The sequence below is a fragment of the Cucurbita maxima genome, unplaced genomic scaffold (genome assembly GCF_002738345.1).
Source record: "Cucurbita maxima cultivar Rimu unplaced genomic scaffold, Cmax_1.0 Cma_Scf00001, whole genome shotgun sequence".
NCBI classification, from domain to species: Eukaryota; Viridiplantae; Streptophyta; class Magnoliopsida; order Cucurbitales; family Cucurbitaceae; genus Cucurbita; species Cucurbita maxima.
In genome coordinates, this window is record NW_019272017.1 from 6254491 (window position 1) to 6270529 (window position 16039).

At 35.8% G+C, this 16039-nt stretch overlaps 2 protein-coding genes, 1 long non-coding RNA gene and 1 pseudogene across 6 annotated transcripts; 3 read left to right on the forward strand and 1 right to left on the reverse strand.

Moving 5' to 3' along the window:
• Positions 1–1060: 1060 nt before the first annotated feature.
• Positions 1061–3899, forward strand: LOC111482696 (serine/arginine-rich splicing factor RS2Z32-like). 4 transcript variants are annotated; one of them, XM_023128628.1, is made up of 8 exons: positions 1075–1156; positions 1323–1434; positions 2067–2106; positions 2270–2365; positions 2728–2921; positions 3005–3085; positions 3213–3520; positions 3563–3899. In XM_023128628.1, the coding sequence occupies exons 2-8, from the start codon at positions 1328–1330 to the stop codon at positions 3763–3765; spliced, it is 1029 nt and encodes a 342-aa protein (XP_022984396.1). In that variant the 5' UTR covers positions 1075–1156; positions 1323–1327; the 3' UTR covers positions 3766–3899. The 4 variants fall into 4 exon arrangements, with proteins under 4 accessions (XP_022984387.1, XP_022984396.1, XP_022984379.1 ...); XM_023128619.1 differs by having other exon boundaries at positions 1061–1132; positions 3213–3899; XM_023128611.1 differs by having other exon boundaries at positions 3213–3899.
• A 367-nt stretch (positions 3900–4266) lies between these two features.
• On the reverse strand, positions 4267–9188 carry LOC111484900 (protein MAEA homolog). Its single transcript, XM_023131547.1, has 7 exons — positions 8797–9188; positions 8189–8383; positions 7359–7481; positions 5974–6159; positions 5276–5409; positions 4764–4950; positions 4267–4670 (listed from the first exon to the last, which is right to left on the reverse strand). Exons 1-7 carry the CDS (start codon positions 9109–9111, stop codon positions 4569–4571), a joined length of 1242 nt encoding a protein of 413 aa, XP_022987315.1. The 5' UTR covers positions 9112–9188; the 3' UTR covers positions 4267–4568.
• Positions 9189–9440: 252 nt separating this feature from the next.
• On the forward strand, positions 9441–11535 carry LOC111488789. Its single transcript, XR_002719275.1, has 3 exons — positions 9441–9494; positions 10333–10752; positions 10922–11535. It is a non-coding gene; the product is annotated as an uncharacterized LOC111488789 (long non-coding RNA).
• A 2390-nt stretch (positions 11536–13925) lies between these two features.
• LOC111487114 lies at positions 13926–14879 on the forward strand (annotated as a pseudogene).
• The last annotated feature ends 1160 nt before the right edge of the window (positions 14880–16039 follow it).

The window sequence follows — 16039 nt, forward strand, 5'->3', positions numbered from 1 at the left end:
AAAAAAAAAAAAAAAAAAAAAAAAAAAAAAAAAAAAAAAAAAAAAAAAAAAAAACTAAAACAGCACAATAACAAAACAAACTATTTCCTAATTGCAAAACGATTAGAAAGTATAAGAATCTCGAAGCATTCCAAATGCAATCAGTCCAAAGCACACATAAAAGGGATGGATTCGAACTGAAGTTTTATCGGAGAGGGAAAGAGATTCAGAAAAGCGTCGGAAACCGAGGGAAATCTTTGGAAGTGGAGGGGGATGATTATTTTTAGTTTGGTATTCTTTTGCCCTTTTCCGTTTTTCTCTTGCAAAATCTTCCTTTTGCGTCTTAAAACGCATTGACTATTTTATTTATACGAACAGTTGTATCAGTCAAATTGCATTTTCGCTTTTTATTTTTTCTTTTGTGTATTAAATTATACAAAATCGCCCCTAGGTTTTCATTATTGGGCTTAAAATTTGTTTTTTTTAATTAAATATAATATATAAAAAATTGATATATTTTTTACCATTTATTTTATCTTAAAATATATCTTATTTATTTACGTAAAATAAATCATAAATATGTCATCATTAAAGGGTTATAAATAGAAACAAATTCGTTCGTACTATCAGTAGAGTTTGTAAGACCGCGATGGATCCTTAGTACAAAAACTTACCTTAAATCAAACTTGTCTAGTCTATAAATATTTTGTATTTTAATATTTTTTAAATTGACTTAAAAATAATTATACATTTTTTAGTTCAACGATATACCTTATATTTCTCCGTGTTTTATTAATTCAACAATATACCTTATATTTCTACGTGTTTATTAATAAATAAGTGAAAAGTACCAAATCTAGACCCATTTGGATTTTAATTTTTAATTTTTGAAAATTAAATTTATAATCCATGTCAAATTTTTAAACCTAAAAATACAAGAATACCAAATAGTCTATTGGGCTTAAAAGTAGCCCAATCAACCTATTTTAGGCGGCGCAGCCCACAAGAATTGAGCCCAAAACAATTATTCTGTAAAATTGGGCCTACGGCTGTTCCAGAAAAAGAAATCACTATAAGAATATCTGGAGCGGCTTACGGAAATCATTTTGTTTATGCTAAAGACGTGAAATTTAGGGTTTCGTATTCTTTCCAGGTGCGCCTCCTTCGAATTTTCTAGGTTTGCTCTCCTCGAAGCATTCGACTCAAAATTCATGGCATTTTTCTATTGATTTTTTTTTTTAGCGCAATAAGGTTCTGTATAGTCTCTATTTAGATTAAACAAATAGTTACTGGTTTGTTAATACTGTCACTGATTGTGGTGGTACTGCGATTGTCAATTGTAGACAAAATGCCAAGGTACGACGATCGTTATGGTGGTACTCGGCTCTACGTTGGGCGCCTGTCTTCACGGACGAGGTCCCGTGATCTGGATGACTTGTTCGGTCGTTATGGAAGGTATGCAGAATCTAGCCGGATGTACCGTACCGTTCAGCCGTGGTCGAATTTGTATGCTAACATTAATTTGTTGAATTCGTTAAGTGTATGTGTGTTTAGCTATGCTGTATTTTACAGATGTAGATTCTAGCCGGATATACTGTTCATCTTTGGTTGAATTTGTGTGCCAACATTAATTTGTTGAATTCGAAATGTGTATGCGTGTTTAGTTATGCCTCGTTTACTTCTTTTGTCCCGGTTATGCTATTGCCAACATCATTATCAGAGTAAATTATTAATTGACACTTCTCTCGAGACCTCTTGAGGCATTTACCAAGCCCTATTTTTGGGTGCACGACTGTAAATGTGTATTTTGATATATCCGTGAAAGTGTGGATTGTTGATGGGTCTGTGTGGTTTAACTTGAGTGATCTTGTTGAAGGTTTTTTGGCTTATGTCAAACCTGGAGGTCTATGGTGAGAGGGTTCCCTTGGTGGATTTGGCGAGTCTTTCTATTATGTTATTGCCTGTTTTTATGGAAATGCCAAGAATCTCAGAATGGTGTTTAGTTCATCTATGAGGGGCGAGGTGTCAACCCTTTGATACTTGTATCAAATGATGGCCTTACCTGTTTCTGGAACCAATTTGCGCAGAGTACGCGATGTGGATATGAAGCGAGACTATGCATTTGTTGTATGTATCTCCTTCCCTCTCCTTCCAACATTATTATTCAGGCTGTACTTTCATGGAAAAGTTGCTATTGCTTTCTTACTTTTTCTCTACTGTATGGTGCTTGTCAATTTTTGCAAGCGTAATATTTGTTCTTGGTCTATTTGCTCAAAACATCTGATATCAGGAGTTTAGTGATCCTCGGGATGCTGACGATGCAAGATATAGTTTAAATGGGAGGGATGTTCAAGGAAGTAGAATCATTGTGGAAATAGCTAAAGGGGTATGTACCATAATATTTCCAGACATAACCTTCCATAAACTGTGTAGTTTCTTTCAGACGGTTGCCATAACTGTTTCTAGCTTGTTATCAATTTTATCATTTTTAGTGCTCGGCTATTTCTCCAGTCTTTTGGCGGTTTCTGTTCTTGTATGTGCTAATATAATATTATTTTGGTACATGGAACTTGGAAGACATCCTTCATACAATTTCAGTTTTTTCGTAGTCACATTTGTTCATTTTTTTCTAAGGCTATTATGTGTTGTTTTCCTGGCTTGCTCTGGTGAGTTTATTTTTCTTATTTCTTGTATATTGATTTTGTGAACTCTTTTTGAATGTCATTAAATTTTCCAATTTTGATGTAGGTACCCCGTGGTCCTGGTGGATCTCGTGAATCTCTTGGTCGAGGCCCTCCTGGAACTGGGCGATGTTTTAACTGTGGGATAGATGGCCACTGGGCTAGAGATTGCAAGGCTGGAGACTGGAAAAATAAGTGCTATCGCTGTGGTGAACGGGGTCACATAGAGAAGAATTGCCAGAACAGTCCTAAGAAATTGAAGTATATCATCTTTTCAAATTGTTTTCCTTCAGTAAATTTTTTTTCTCCTGTGGATCATTCTGTGAAAAAACTGTATGGTACAGACGTGGAAGTTACTCACGTTCACCCAGTCCTCGCCATGGTAGAAGCCGCAGTCGTAGTTACAGCAGAGGTCATAGCTACAGGTTTGTTTCAATTGAACCGTTTTCATGTTTTTCTTCACATTGCCTCACACATGAGTTTGTTGATTCAGTTTTGAACTTTTGGACTTCATTAACTAACTTCCCGAGAATTTGTTTATTGTGTCTACAGTCGTTCTAGATCACCCGTGAAAAGAGAGAGAAGCCTTGAACGATCAGATAAAAGATCAAGGAGTCCGAGAGGCAGGTCAAGCCCAAAGAGGCACAGTTTGTCACCTCCTCCTTCGAAAGCTATGAAACGTAGCCCCACACCTGATGAGAGGAGTCCAGAAGAAGCAAAACACAGTCTGTCCCCTGGAAATCGCGCCAGTCCAAGAGGAGGTAGGAGCAGCAGGAGTCCGAGAGGTAGGAGCAGCAGGAGTCCGGGAGGTAGGAGCAGGAGCATAAGTCCAAGAGGTAGGAGCAGCATAAGTCCAAGAGGTAGGAGCAGAAGTCCCAGAGGTAGGAGCAGAAGTCCCAGAGGTAGAAGCAGGAGTCCAATAGATAGAAGCAGGAGTCCAATGGATGAAGGCGAGGAGGACTTCAATGGTGGTGGAAGTAGGAATTATCGGAGGGAAGAAAATGGCTACAGTCGCAGCCCCAGTCCATTGCCCAGAGAAGAAGCGAGTCCTGTAAACGATGAAGATAATAATGGTTCTCCAAGGGGGGGCAGCGAGTCTGCTTAATAAACAGTTCATTATTCTGCGTTTGCGTTGGAATATGATAAATGACTTGTGCCTAAGAGAGACTTCTAAAATAGAATTGTACTGTGATTTTGAATCCCATCTCAAATGTTCATTGGCACCACATTTTTCGCCTATTTGTCTTCCGGCTTAGTTGTGATAAATTATGTATAATCATCTATTTCGCTTAATCTTCCATCCTCTAAAACTATTCTTTTTTTATTATCTGATTTGATTAAAACCACTTTCTCGATCAAGTTAGAACTTGTGAGTTGGCTAGGGTACTCTGTGTTAGTCTAACAGAACATCGGACTAGACAGTCATCAAAATAAGTGATTATTTTAGTTATGGTAGTGACTATTAATTTTTAATACTTCAATTCTTCTAAAATTTTAAATACAAAAACAAATTATCACAAACTAAAGTTTGCAGACTAAACTGTTAGTTACAGAATCTACAATGTTTTTGAATGTCTATTTGATAACCAAGAATTTCTTTTCGTTCTAGAAAAATACCACTTTTATTAAATGTCATGCCTAAGTCAAATTACAATGTTCCACCCAACAGTGAAGCGATAAGAGCAACACAAAGAACACTAGCTATAGTTTAATTTACAAGTCATCATTCTTCGAAAATGCAAGGAAATATGTTCTGTAAAAATCGACTTTTTTTTTTTTTTTTTTTACTGAACATTGAAATATGGTTTTCCACAAGTTCATGGGGGCCATATTGATCACCAACAGTAAAGAAACAAAGTACAGAGACGAAAGGAAATGTGGATTCCATCTACCAATAATATTGCAACGCTATGATATGTATGCTTTCACCAGCTCAGAATAACTGCACACAAAGCCTGTTCTTGGACATGTAATTTTACCGCTGTTTTCCTTGGCCATTTTTTCCAGAGCCTGCCACCACCAATACCAAACACAAACTAAACATTTCAAAATGAACTTGGGTAGAAATTTCAGATTATCTTATGCAAACAAAATGATACTAACCTTGGCGCTGTAGACATAACCATTCGGAAGCACTTGTGGCGGGTTCTCGGTGTCCATAAGCTCTTTCGTTATGTAACACACGAGCTTTGAATGATGCTGCTTAGAATAAGGCAACGGCACTGCCAGCTTCCTAAAACTTTCTTGCGATAGTGGGTCTTCCTTGGTGCAATCATCCTCATAGCAGTATCTAAGCAGGTCAAGGCAAACTTATCTGTATTCATACTAGAAGAGTGAAAGATTATTTCAGATGCAATCACTTTTAGGATTAAATTTAAGACGACTATGGGAAGTAAAACTTTTAGGTGAAAAACTTCTATAGGTACTTTTTGAACGAGCACCAGAGAGTGCTCCAACCTAGAATTTTTAGAAGCACTCCTCACTTTTACAAGAGTTGGCGTGCCAAGTTAAGGGGTTTTTTTTTTCTTTTGTTTCTGCATGTCTATTAATTAGATGAAAGAGTTAAACTGCAGTGAATGTGAATCACACGTATATGAGACAGTAATAAGGGATACGGAGTTTTGAGAGCAGACAAGCCTGCTTGCAGATAAATATTTAGCAATGGCTCGAGTGTCATGCCATATATTTTGCAGAACTCTTGTCTAAATACATCCACAAGATGATCCCACTGCTTTGGTTCAAATAAGACCTACAAAACACAAAATTTAATACACTTCATATCAACTTAGACAGAGTACAAGGTTCGATATCATGAACAAGCACAAGGCCAGAACAAACCATCATATTCTAGAAGACTAGGATAACCGCACTTGCATTCTTAAATTCTTTCATCTAAAATACTTTAAGGACAGATATTACGAACATAAGATTTTCCCAAATAATGTTTCACTCGTAATAGCCACGATGGAATCAAAAGGGAAATGGAATTAGGAGGTAGAAAATGATGAAACAGGAAGGAAACGAAGCATTATTGTGATTTTATACATAAATAGTAAATCATAATCAATTCTGAGTGGCATCCAAGGAGAGGAAGAAGAACGGACATTCAGTCATCATGGGGAAAAGTAACAACAATAGCTAACTGTCACTTCGATAGGATATAATTTTCCTCAAGTGATTATTTATAGTTCAAACTAACATAAAGTTTTAAAATATAAATTCTTGTTAGTCAGAAAAAAGGTGTAGCTTTCTGTTCTAAGCGCTAATGAAATTAAGTTGTGCAAACTGATAGAAACAAGATAAGATGATTCACCTTGTATATGGCACACTCAGTACTACTCTTGAAAGCCAATGTTGCCATGACCCGCTGCAGTTCTTTCATATGGGTGGCTCCCCAGGGAGCAAGGTACTTCCGTGCATATGTAATAGCTTGCATATTCTTGTCAGCTCGTACCAATTCTATGAACTCTTGAAGCCTCAGTTGAAACTCAAATTTGCTCTGTCATCAATAAAAATTATTTAGTTATGCAAGCTGAAAGAACTCACGTAAACCAAAACTGCATTTGAAATCGTTCCAAAAATTCAGTTACATGACAATATATTGGCAACAGAACAATAATATCTCCATGGTACATTACAAGCATAGAACTAATTGCCACATATTGTAAGAGAATATTATAACTATAAATTTGAATATCCACGAAAGAGTAAGTGGAATTTCCTTTTAAAATGGATCAGATTTGAAATGAATTACACTACAATAAGAAATTTCTCAAAACCAATAATGACATTCACCCATTCTCTCAAGAATGGAAATATCCCATAACCTTTGCATCCTAATGCTAAAAGTTTCTAGTTACAATGTTCTTGATAAACAAATGGTTTTGTATTGGTACATATTCCTAAACTGAATACTCAAGTGTTTGATTGGTTTTTATTGAACGACTACACTATAATTCATTGTCTATGCTTCATCCTTAAACTAGTTTTATATTGATACAATTAACAAACCAATGGTATGATGCTGAAGAAACTGACATGACTTAATGGTAACAACCAATTATTGCTAATATCAATAGATCTTGAACAATCATCCATCGAGTGATCAATTAAAAACACTTGTACTCCAAAAAAAATCTTTATAAACAATACTTTTTTTTTTTTCCCATAATAGAACAGATAAACAATAACTCAGGAGTTAAAAAAATTGACCCCAGGCCATGTTCAACCAATGATAATTATGAATATTGGATGCTCCTCTAGAATTAAATTCTCAACACATCATTAATAATTTTTTGAGAGGACAATCCATTATTAATATTGATTCCATATACCTTGAAAAGCTACCTAAATTTCAGAAAATATAAGAACAAACATGAATTTACTTCAAAAGGAATAGCCTTCAATTAAACCCAATTTGGTACAGAAGATTCACAAACCCAACAGAGACACCATACCTATTTATTTTTAATTTTTATAAATAAATGACCAAGTTTTCATTGAGAAACCATACACAATTATACTCCCAGCATTAAACAATTTCTAATACAGTTGCAACAAAACACATATCAAGCCTAAAAGAAACATAACATGACAAACAAATTATAACACAAGAACTCAACTGCATCATTATTGTTGATATACCTTGGAATGGATCAGTTATGTAAATGAAAGACTCTTGAGAACCACCACATATACCTTGGACTTCTTCAACCTCGACTTGTTATCAGAACACCAGGAAAGTGCAGGTGCTATCTCCTTGTTCTGAAGGGCATCAATAACCTTTTTGGCTTCTTGAAAGACATCAATGTCGACAAGATCCTGAAATTTATGACTGACTAGTCAAAAGTAGATTGTATATTTCAGAATGCAAAAATATTTTCCTTTTTTCTTTCTTATTCTTCTTAACAATCAACAGATATTACATGCACTCTCAGAAGAGTTACACCAGAACAAGTGCTTTTCGATTAGACCCCCTTTTTTGTATAGTTAGCATTGGGTCTAGACAATCCCATTCTTGTGCTTCTTTTTTGCTCTCTTTAACATTCTTACATTTTATCTCAATGAAAATACATTTTCTGATTAAAAAATAAATTAAAGAAGAGCACAGGAATGTAAGAGCGTGCATTTTATCAGTTGATGCAACTGCAGTACATCTACAGAATACACATCCATCTTGTGTGAAATGGATCCCTTTTCAATTCCACTTAACTGAAACTTAGAATAATAAAATATCTGCCATAAAGTCGTAAACTTTCCTATCCATGTTCAATTTCCCATGAAAGGAAACACTTTTTTTTTTATCAAGACAAATAAAGATGGTACCCTAAACTAAAGTAACACTGACCTCAAATGCTTGTGTTCAAAATATTATAATAAAGAAACTCTTTCAAACGAGAAGTATCCTCGTTAAATCAGTATATAAATGATGTGCAGGCATTAATTCTTTAAAGACATAAGTGTTTACAGACAAAAAGAACCAGGACACTCTCAGCAGTTCAGAATCAAATTCAAGCAAGTGTAAAAACCTGAATATTGCTGCTCTCTGATAATTTCACTGCAGTGTCAAAATATGACATCCGCAGCATATAGTCCACAAGGATTCTTTTCAAGCGTGTGCTGTTCCATTCCGCCAAATTATCAGCATCAGCCGATTCTAAATGATCGAGTCTGGCGCGACACTTCTGTGCTTGCATCTGCTCGGTGCGATTGCCCTCTTCCAACTTAACAACAAAAATAAACGAAAGATAAGAGAAAGATGAGTTCTTTCCTTATCAGTCTATCAAGAAAGGGCAAACAAGTATATACATTTTTCAGTTAGTTAAACAGCAAAGTTCTCACTAGCTACCAGTATAGACTTATGTGCTTGCTCACTTTAATATTACGATCACCCTGGTCCGGAACCACATCAAATAATCCAATTCAATACTTCATCAATATTCAACGACACCAAGAAAATCCGGTCCCGCGAGTAGCATCAGATGAAATCATGGGTGCAATACGGTGATTCTTTTTACAAATAAGGCAAAAGAAACATCCTAAAAACAGCTATTCGTCGCTAGATTGACCTATTCCAAGATAATTTACAAAGAAGGTTCATGAAAAGAAATGAAAAAGAAAACCTAGAACCAACTACCTTTCTTTTCAACCCCTGCAATCTGGATACAAGCGAAGTGAAGTGATGTACGGCCTCTTCCCTCGACATGTTTTCGCGATCGGCGGCATCAGTAACGCTGGATATCACAGCAGAGACCTCCTTCTCAGCAACGCGATGATTAGCTCGAATCGTCTTCTTGTAGTGCTCAAAGGGAACCCTAAGAAATTGATGTTCCAGCTTTAGAGACTCAGCCAATCCGCTAAACTTGGAGGGCGTAGGGCTAATCGTTGCGGCTGCGGCATTTTCCATGGCGGTTTCAGAGGCGGAGCCGTTGGGAATGGCATCGACCTCCATAGACGCAAAGGGAGAGAAACAGAGACGTGGATTTTGGAGAGGAATTTTCTTTTAATTGTTTTGGACGAAAGGTACCGGAAATGAATCAGATCAACAAAATTATTATAATTTTTGGATTTCCGTAAATAATTATCATAATATGAACCAAAATTATATATATATATTTTTTTTAGTTTAATTAATATATATATATATATATATATATATATATATTTATTTATTTATTTATTTATTTATTTATTTATATTTAGCGGGACCAAAAAAAGATATAAATATCCCTTCGGACAAAAACTATCCTTTCCATAATGCAACAGAAAAACGAAGGAAGAGAAATCTTGACAATGGACGTTTGGTCGACGCAATATTCTCACTCAATTTGTCAGGTAATTTAGTCTTCAAACCTTCAATCATTGTCGCCGAACTGTAATTCCTGTGTCGCCGGTCATGTGATGCCGGCAACTCTTCGAGCAGTCGATGCTTGATTTTAAGTTTCCTGAAAATTCGCAATTCTGAGTTGTCTTTGGTGATTTGAATTTTGAATTTGGAGGAGAGGAGTCCATCGGTATGTTGACGAATTTATGACTGTTTTGATTTCTGCAATCAGTTTGATATTATTTGTGCGTTGTTTTTCATGTACTTTCTGAATCTCTTTAGTTTTATGAAATTGAGGAGGATTTTGTCGTCACTGTTCTTGCTGTTTAGCATATCGAATAGTGAGTGAAGTGAGAACGTGCAATTTTCTCTTCGGTTTTCTGTTGTTCTGGAGTTTCTTTATTGATGGAAGGAAATGTAGCAGTGAGAGAGGAAATTGACTCGATCAGAGCTGAATGCGTTGATGTTCGGGTTTGGTTTTGTTCTCGATGAGTCGTTTTTACAACCTCTGTTTTGTTTCGTGCATAATTTATCGACGACCAAATAAAACACAGTGAATGAAAACACTTTTTCGTAAGATTGATATATGTGTTCATGAACTTTGATTTTTGAACTGTTCTGCATTTTTTCGCGGTTTGTACATGGTGACGTTGTAAACTTTCGTTTTGGATAATTTCCAAGTCTAGTCATCTTCGTTAGTGAAACGATCTCTCTATCATTCTTCCATGTGTCAAAAATTTTCGTCGTTTTAATGGTAGAATTTTGTATTTATGTTTGTATCTTCAACGAGATCCCAAACCATTTTTGACATTTGCTTCCTATGTCTCGATTAATGATGCTTTTCTTTAGGTCTAGAGTGAATGTATTAGACACGGTATAGAGAAAAGTATTGGGATTGAAGGACAGAAACTTCAATAACCAACATCAGAACTGAAGATGAAGAAGTTATGTTTTAGATCGTTGCCACTTGCAATGGGAAAAAAAAAAAAAAATTAGCTCTTCCATCAACAATTGACAGCGAATCTTATTGGGAACATCCATTAGAGAGTAGGGCGAATACTTCTATCGGTGATGAGGCTGGAAGTAGTCCCCAATGTTCCAAGGACTTGTCTTCCAAGTCCAGGAAGCAAATAGATGATAGTGAAAGGTCCAGCACCAGTCCTAAACTTAGAAGGACCCGATCATTATCTTCCGCTGCATTTAGAGACCAAGTAGATCTCCTGGTAATGCTAGCAGTGGCTCCAGACGGCAACATGACCAGTCATCTTGGTAAGGATGTTTATTCTGATAAATATTAAGATCACGATCAGAGATCATATAGTTTGATGAAAAATGTATACTGAATTGCATGGAGAATATTATATATCTTTTAATTGGTTTTTATCATATTATTCTGTAGTCTAATTTGTGATCTCGTGGTTTTTACTATTTGTCAAAGTCCATCTCGAGAGATGAAATTCAAGGTAAAGCATGCGCAGATGGAAATGCCAAATGATTACCATACCTCGGGACCTGTTAGGCCATGCTCCAGAACTTGCTATGATTCTTCAGGAAATTCTTCCACTAGCTCCAGTAATGTTTCAAATAGAGTCTTAGCCCGCTACATTGATGGTGAACAACATCGGGAAATAAATGGATCCATGAATAAGTATTCTCAGAGAAGTAACGGGTGGCGACCTCCTCGAGAACAGTGTCTGCCACCTTCTGCAACAACAGCTAGTATTGCAGATAAACCCAGATTCTATTCATCAAGAGAAGCTAAATGTTCTTTTCCTCGTTTCTTGTCTGAAGAAGTGGGAGAATATGGATTTGGGAATGACTCACCTCGAAGTATTGGAAAGACTGTTGTTAATGTTAGGATTAGATTTGATTTAATCATAATAGATTTAGTCATATCGGATTTGATTATGTAACGCTATATAATAGCGAATTTCATTCTTCAATAGAATGAGAGATTTCTCCTTATTCTTATGATCTTTCCCTTTTTCTTTGTTTGTTCCTAACATTTAATATCAGAGTCATGCCCTAAACTAGTTAAAACTAGAAGCAGCGGTCTTCTACGTGTGTCATAATAAAAGTATGACGATGAAAATGTTGGGTTTTATGTCCTAAAAACTCATAGTTTGTAAACAAAAACATATTCCATTTTTAATAAAGTTATTATTGTTGTTTATTCAGTAAAGATTATTATTGAATAAAGTGAACTTTACGATCATTAATCTAAATCCAAGTATATGTAGAGACATAAGAGTTGATCAAGTTCAAGTATATAGTCAAAATGATCTATAGTATAAGGATAAGGCTGAGTATCTTATTCTGGGGACACTAAGGATGCGACCCACTTTTGTATATGATATAAACAATGTGATCACTAAATTGTATATGTGGAGACATGTGAGTGGGGGCGCCCTATTGAATGAGTATTGCATAAGGTCGGACCATAAAAAAAATCACTCTTACTTTATAATGTCGTTTACTGTTGAGACTGATTTTCTTTTCATTCGATGACCTAGGTAACTCGATCTTAATCCTGAGCTAACCATGAACTCCTGTTTATTCGGAATTATCCTTAGATTTGCTGATTTTCTTTTCATTCGATGACCTAGGTAACTCGATCTTAATCCTGAGCTAACCATGAACTCCTGTGTATTCGGAATTATCCTTAGATTTGCATGGGTGAGAGTGACTCAAGTTTGTCGACTCAATAGGCCTCCCATTTCAAGGGTAAGACTGGGTAAATGGTTGGGGACGTGGGGTGCAAAATGGAACTCACTCCTACCCACTTTTTAGGGATAGAAGAGAGGTAGTTCCCTTAAGTACTGATTCCAGGTCTTGAACAAGGGGCTCCACCCTCTCATTGGCTTGAGAGGGATTCGGTTTACTGGTTGAACCACAAACCAATTGTTCATTAGAGGATCAATGAGACATAAGAAACAAGAAGTAACTTCAGGGGTAAAACGGTAAATTGACCCAGCTCTAGTTACGAACAACCTGTGAAAGATCGACTTACTAATCATGGTTATATCAAATGGACATAAATATATCTATAGTGAGGGAGTGCAACTACTAGGCTATAGTGGAATGTCCTAGTAGTTAACGAATGTTGGTTAACAAGGTTAATGAGTTTAACTGGTTAATCTTGGATCATTGGAGCCCATGATCTATAGGTCCATTAGGTCCCTCTGCTAGCTCATATTGAACTAAACCATAGAATAGTGTGATGAGTGAGTTCGAAGTGTTCGAATTCAAATTGGGAGAATGCGCTACATATATACGATATATTTAACCGCATTTTTGTTTTATTTACGAATTAAACAATGAGAGAGAATCTGAGATATTTAAATAAGATTTAAATATCTTAATCAAATATGTGTCGGAATTAATTGGGATTTGAATTAATATTAAATATTAATTAATTATTTAATATTACTTTAATTTGAAATTAATAATTAAAATTGGTTGTTGAATCAAAATGAAGAAAGTCAAATTGTTACTTCATTTAATGAAAAAATACATGTTAGTGGAATTTTGAGGTGTCAAAATTTGGTTTAACCAAACTTGTATGCTTGCCAAATAAATCCCCCAAATTTGAGTGGAATTTTGAGTGTCAAAATTTGGTGATCTCAAATTTGCATGAACATGCAAAACATGACCTCAAATTTGCATGAACATGCAAAACATGACTCTGTAAATAGAGTGATCATAATACATGAAAGGTCCTCTTCTTAGTGAAAAACCTTGAGAAAAACCTCTCACAAACACTCTCTCATATATACAAAATCCCTCCCAAGTTTAAGTCACTCACCGAATTCCACAATCCCGTTCTAAGGCTGGAGGATAGTAGAGAAGACACTAGTGGTGGTTTGAAACTGGTTCGTGAGGAAAAAGGAATTTGAACTACAAAAGGCTAGTCTTCTGGAGGAAGGAGTCAAGGTCGTGGAAGCTTTAGAGGCAGAGGAAGGGGACGAGGCAAACAAACCTTCAACTAGGCCACAGTGGAGTGCTATAACTGTCACAAGCTAGGACATTTTCAATGGGAATGTCAAAGCAAGGAGAAGGAGACAAACTATGCAGAGATTCAAGAAGAGATGTCGTTGATGGCTTGCGTGAATATGAATAAGGCCAATAGAGAAGATATGTGGTTCCTTGACTCGGAATGTAGCAATCATATGTGTGGGAAGAAGAAATATTTTTCAGATTTTGATGGAAGTTTCAGAGATTCAGTGAAGCTGGGCAACAACTCAAGCAATGATGTAATGGGAAAGGGTAATGTACGACTGCAAGTGAAATCATACTGATAATCACAGGAGTGTTCTATGCGCCAAAGCTAAAGAACAATCGGCTGAGTATTGGAAAATTGCAAGCAAATGGCTTAGCATTTTGTTTCAAAATGGAACATGCAAGGTGTTTCATCCTGAGAGGCTTAATCATGGAGACAAAGATGTCTTTGAATCGAATGTTCCTACTGCATGCTATATCTCAGCCTGTAGCAGCCGTTCAAACTCAATTGAAACTTATGGGGAGACGTGGTTCAAGGTCTCTGTCGTACACTCACCGCTCCAATTCCTATCGCCATAGTTGGAGAAGTAGAAGGGACCCAAGTCCTTCCCTCTATCATTCCACTACCCGTTCCAGGAGAAGCAGCCGTTCAAGTTCCCTTAGCCGCCGATGCAAACAGAAGCTTAAGAAAGAGGAAGAAGAGAAGAAAAGGCGTGACGCAGAGTTGAAGAAGTTAGAAGAAGATGCAGCTAGGAGGATGGAAGAACTAATTCAGAAGAATGTTCAACTCTGAAGAGACTAAATTAGAAATACAGAGGCGAATAAAGGAAGGTCACAAGAAATTGTTTGATGATGTTGATGTGCAGCTTGAGAAAGAGAAAGAAGCCGCTCTTACTGCTACAAGACAAAAAGAAGAACAAGCATGGAAAGAGAGAGAAGAGCTAGATAAAATGTTGGAAGAGAATATGAGAAGGGTAGAAAAAGCTCAGTGACGATTAGTTATGGAGCTGCAGCGGAAGGAAGAAGAACAATATTGTGAGCTCGAGTTGATTCAGAGACAAAAAGAGGAGGCAACTCGGAGAGCTAAGTTAGATGATAAGAGTTTGAGTTATGTTCTGTTGGGAGTTAGTGAAGAGTCAAAAACTTACCGACTCTATGATATAGAAGCGGCCGATGAAAATAATGATATTTCCTCTGGCTCTTTGGCTGAAGCAAGCTCTCCTAGCTCGAATAAGGCGAGGAATAAGAGACCACCAGTCTGGATGAGAGATTATGCAATAGGAGAAGATTTTTGTGAAGATGATGATGAAGCAATTTGGATGAGAGACTTATGCAATAGGAGAAGTTTTTTTGTAAAGAAGATGATGAAGCTCACTCGGCCATGTTACCACTTCTAAACTTGTAAACTTTGAAGACACATTGATTTAAAGACGCGTTGAAGAGTGAGAAATGGCTCCCTAAGAGTGGAAGTTTGTTTGTTATAAGGTCGTAGATATAAACTGATTACTATTCGTATTCGGAAGAATTATTAGGATTAGATTAAATATAAACAGTTTTATTTTACTTCCTAGGATGGATTGAGTTCTCAAGACCATTGAGACAGAAACTATACTCTAAGAAGCTGGAAGTGGAGCAGTTGCAAGCTGAACTGGTGACAGCAGTAAGAGGGAATGACATACTAAAACGTGAAATCCAGAATGAAATGGATAGCCTTTCCTGCCTTGCTCATAAGATGAAAGATCGAAGGAGAGAGACATGCTTTTGGAGGAAGTAAACAGATATAGGGAAAAGAACATGCTACTGAACTCAGAGGTCAGAAATTGATGTATTGAAATCAAAGGTTAGATAACAATCTTGAAAGACACACTTGGGAATTTCGATTGCAGTAAAAAAAAAATAAACAATAGATGATGGAGGACATTTACTATTTTTACATCCTCACCATGTCCTGAGATTAATGTGGTTCTTTCGCTATCAATAATAATGCAGTTAAAAAAGAGGTTTTGATTTAGGTTGATTTTTGGCTAAATTTTATTATTATGATTTATAATAATAATAATAATTTACATACAAGACAAATAATTATTTTAAAAAATAAACTAAAAGTAGATCGTCATTACAAATTTGGTTCTTATAACAATAGATAGACTACGGAAATAAAGATTAGAAAACACATATATTTTTCATTTTTCTACATTTAAAAAAACATGTAAATAAAAATTTATTTATATTCGATACCTTATACTTGTTAAAGGTGAAGGCTTCTATTGCAAGTACAAGTTATATAAAGAAATAAAAAGTCCACTACTAGTAGTCTAGTGAATAGAAAAGTAAATATGTAATTTCAAAACCCATGAGAGTTGAGTAGTTCCAAATTTTAAGAAATTAGTACAAGCAAAATCAACTTAAATTCAAATACCAGTACTAAAATTTCTGATATATGTATATATTTATATGTATATTTGAACTCCATACTAATATATACGTATATATGATATACGTATATATGTATATGTATATTTGAACTCCATACTAAAAAAAAAAAAAAAAAAAAATC

Bases quoted from the DNA above. Each gene is read 5' to 3' on its own strand.
- LOC111482696 (XM_023128619.1), top strand. From the start codon at position 1,328: ATGCCAAGGTACGACGATCGTTATGGTGGTACTCGGCTCTACGTTGGG. The intron at 1,435-2,066 runs GTATGCAGAATC...CAATTTGCGCAG, and splicing joins TTGTTCGGTCGTTATGGAAG to AGTACGCGATGTGGATATGA. The intron at 2,107-2,269 runs GTATGTATCTCC...ATCTGATATCAG, and splicing joins AGCGAGACTATGCATTTGTT to GAGTTTAGTGATCCTCGGGA.
- LOC111484900 (XM_023131547.1), bottom strand. From the start codon at position 9,111: ATGGAGGTCGATGCCATTCCCAACGGCTCCGCCTCTGAAACCGCCATG. The intron at 4,951-5,275 runs GTATCCCTTATT...TGACCTGCTTAG, and splicing joins TTGTCTGCTCTCAAAACTCC to ATACTGCTATGAGGATGATT. The intron at 4,671-4,763 runs GTTAGTATCATT...TGGTGGTGGCAG, and splicing joins GTTATGTCTACAGCGCCAAG to GCTCTGGAAAAAATGGCCAA.